General features: G+C 49.4%; 1 protein-coding gene across 1 annotated transcript; it reads right to left on the reverse strand.

The window, feature by feature from the left end:
• Nucleotides 1-977: 977 nt before the first annotated feature.
• Nucleotides 978-2,623, reverse strand: LOC113209365 (gastrula zinc finger protein XlCGF52.1-like). Its single transcript, XM_026426821.2, has 2 exons — nt 2,542-2,623; nt 978-2,453 (listed from the first exon to the last, which is right to left on the reverse strand). The coding sequence occupies exon 2, from the start codon at nt 2,375-2,377 to the stop codon at nt 1,157-1,159; it is 1,221 nt and encodes a 406-aa protein (XP_026282606.1). The 5' UTR covers nt 2,378-2,453; nt 2,542-2,623; the 3' UTR covers nt 978-1,156.
• Between the last annotated feature and the right edge of the window lie 792 nt (nt 2,624-3,415).

Raw genomic sequence — 3,415 nt, forward strand, 5'->3', positions numbered from 1 at the left:
GAGGAGGGAGGAGGAGGAGGAGGAGGGTTACCGCTCCTCTAGGAGGAGGATGGCGACGACGGTCCCTAGATCAGGCTTTATCCCCCTTCGGGGCTTTGCATACTGCTCTCATAAACTGGGCGCCGGCGGGCGGGGCTGGGCGCAAAGCGCGTACCGTACCTTCTTCTCTGCCGCCCCCACTCCCTCTCCCTCCCTCCCTCTCTCTCTTTTCCCACTCTCTTTCTCTCCCTTGACTCCTCCGCGTGATTCACAGACAGACTGGCCTCGCCGAGCAGGACGGGGAGCAGCATGCCGTTGGTGGCGGCATTACGCGGGACTAATTTGCGCGCGCCAGGAGAGAGAGAGAGAGAAAGATGGGATGGGATGGGCGTCTCCAGGTATCATGTCGTCGCGAGCTGGTTTTGTAAGAGAACGGTTTGCCCTTCCTTTGCGGCAGCATCTATAGCTCCAGGTGGGAGGAGGAGACGTTGGAGTGGCGGGCGGCGGCAGCGCTGCTGGAGGCTTCCCTTTGGAGCAGCGTGGCGTCGTCAGGGATCACTCATTCACAAACCAGAGCTTCTGCTGGCTGCAGCTGCTGCTGCCTCTCTGTTTCTGTTGCTGCTCGCGGAGACGATGCCCCCTCCCCTTTCCCTCGTAATTGAGGGCTCTTTATTTCGGCTTGTGCAGAGGGGCGGATTAGAGATGTAAATGTAACACATTTGCAAGTATTAGTACCCCCAATTAGAAAGATGTCTTTTTTTCCCTTTTTTTTTTTTGACACCACAGAGTTTTTTTCAGAATTGTATATACACTTCGGCTGTTCTCTCCGCGAGCAAGTTACAGTAGTATTGAGGTGTAAAATAAAATTGTGTGCGCGATTTTTACCCCCCCCCCCCGCCCTCTTTATCCCATTTTGTTTCTGGTCAAAATAAACCACCGCCAATCTTACAAAACGCTTATTGCCAATAACATATTACTTTTGTATTTCATGAGAAATAAGCAAACACAAAATAGGATAAGACAATATTGAACAAATAAAGCCACAATTTAAGGCTCACTAGATGCCTTCAATTTAACATTTCATATGATGCACAGGAAAAAAAATCGAAGGTATTTTCAAACGTGTGCGTTTGAAGATGTATCGCTGGAGATAGCTAATGTGATTAAATTCTCTTTTTCACTCAGAACGCTCACAGAAAGTTTCTTCTATGTGCATTCTAAGGTGAATGCGAAGGTTACCACCTTTTGTAAATTTCTTGTTGCACACAGTACACTTGAATGGTCTTTCTCCTGTGTGAGTCAGGGAATGTTGACGTAGATTTTCATCTGTAGCAAATACTTTGCTGCACATAGAACACTCGAAGAGCTTTTTGCCAGTGTGGGTTTGGAAATGTCTACGTAGCTTATCGGAGAATGCAAATTTCTTGTTGCACACGGAACACTCAAAGCTTTTTTCTCCTGTGTGCACACTGAGGTGTCTTCGAAGATTAGAGCTGAATGTAAATTTCTTGTCGCACATCGCACACTCCAGGGCCAGGCGTCCTTCCACTGTGTGCGTTTGGAGATGTAGGCGAAGGTAACTACTTGAACTAAATTTCTTGTTGCACACAGGACACTCAAAGGGTTTTTCTCCTGTGTGCGTTCGGATATGTACACGGAGGTTACTACTTGTCGCAAATTTCTTGTTGCACGCAGAACATTCGTAGGGCCTTTCGCCTGTGTGCGTTCGGAGATGTACACGAACCTCAGTACTTGTCGCAAATTTCTTGTTGCACACAGGACACTCGAGGGGCATTTCGCCTGTGTGAGTCCGTAAATGGTGACGTAGATTAGAATCAATCGAAAATTTCTTGTTGCACACAGAACACTCGAAGGGTCTCTCGCCTGTGTGTGTTTGGAGATGATTGCGAAGGTGACCATTTCTCCCAAATTTCTTGTTGCACAGAAAACACTCGAAGGATCTTTCTGATGTGTGCGTCCGGAAATGTTCACGTAGATTAGCACTAGTCGCAAATTTCTTGTTGCACAGAGAACACCCGAAGGGCCTTTCGCCAGTGTGCGTTCGGAGATGTACACGAACCTCACTACTTGTCGCAAATTTCTTGTTGCACACAGGACACTCGAAGGGCCTTTCGCCTGTGTGCGTTGCGAGATGTAAGCGAAGGTGACCATTTCTCCCAAATTTCTTGTTGCACAGACAACACTCGAAGGGCCTTTCGCCAGTGTGCGTTGCGAGATGTTGGCGGAGGTTACCATTGAGCGAAAACTTTTTTTGGCCCACAGAACATTCGAAGGGCTGTTCTCCTGTGTGAGTTCTGAGATGGCTTCGGAGAGAAAAATCAGTCCTACATTTGATGTTGCACACCGGACACTCCAAGGGCATTTTTGCTGTGTCCATGACAAGTTTATTTATCTCACTAACCTCACTTGGCGAATTTCCGAATGTCTTGGAACGTTTTGTCGGGTCGCAGTTTCTGTAAAATGTAGACTTATTAATTCAATTTTAAGGATTCTCGATTCTCCTACACATATGCCTTTATTACTGTTTATATCAATGCATACCTGTACAGTTCCAGCTCGATACGTTTACATACGTTGCGTGGTTGCTCTTGCTGCTCTGACCCGGCCGGTGGAGGCACCTCGACTCGACCATGGAGAGACTGACGAGACGACTCACCACCTGCCACCTGCCACCCAGGACAGGGTTGCCGAGCGCACAGCTGCCAGGTCGAGCCCAGGAGGGTAGGGAGCCGGGCCCGACTCGGGCTCCGGAATCACCCGAGTGCTAAGTGCGCCCAAGGGCCAAGGCCGCTCAGCCAATGAAATATCCCGGAATCGCCCGCGTTCTTTCAAAATCGTCCCGAATCGTCCGGCTGGATTTCCCGCGTTCACCGGACTCGTGTCTTAAGCCCCCCCCCCCCCAAACCTCCCTCGTAGCGTAAATGCCCGAATTCGACCGGGGCATTCCAAAATCACCCAGCAGTCGGCCAGGATTTTCCTGGAATCGTGGCACCGGGAAAGAACTACTACGCATATTTAACTTGCAAGACACCATGAGATTATTGTTCTAAAAATACATGTTCTTTTGTCGTGCGAGTATAGGATTTTGCACTGTCGGCGCAAACCAGCGCAAACGGTTTAACTTACGAGGATGTTTGTTCACAATGTACTACGACCGGCGCAACTCCAACTATTGGGCGAGCAGGGAAATAATGAATACGAGCGATACGAGTTCTGTCGCGTGAAGTCACGCGTGTAAACACGTTAGGGGGGGGGGTGGCAAGGTAAAAGCGGGGCGGTAAATATTAGGGGTGTGAGGGATGAGCGCTATAAATAATTTGAGGTACATTAAATGCTCGTGTTATTCATTGTCATGGCGATTGCCGCCACCAGGTGCCATGGGGCGAGCCATGAGGCTGGCCCCGCTCCGCCGCCC

This window comes from Frankliniella occidentalis, unplaced genomic scaffold (genome assembly GCF_000697945.3).
Source record: "Frankliniella occidentalis isolate FOCC.00 unplaced genomic scaffold, Focc_3.1 Scaffold89, whole genome shotgun sequence".
Lineage (NCBI taxonomy): Eukaryota > Metazoa > Arthropoda > Insecta > Thysanoptera > Thripidae > Frankliniella > Frankliniella occidentalis.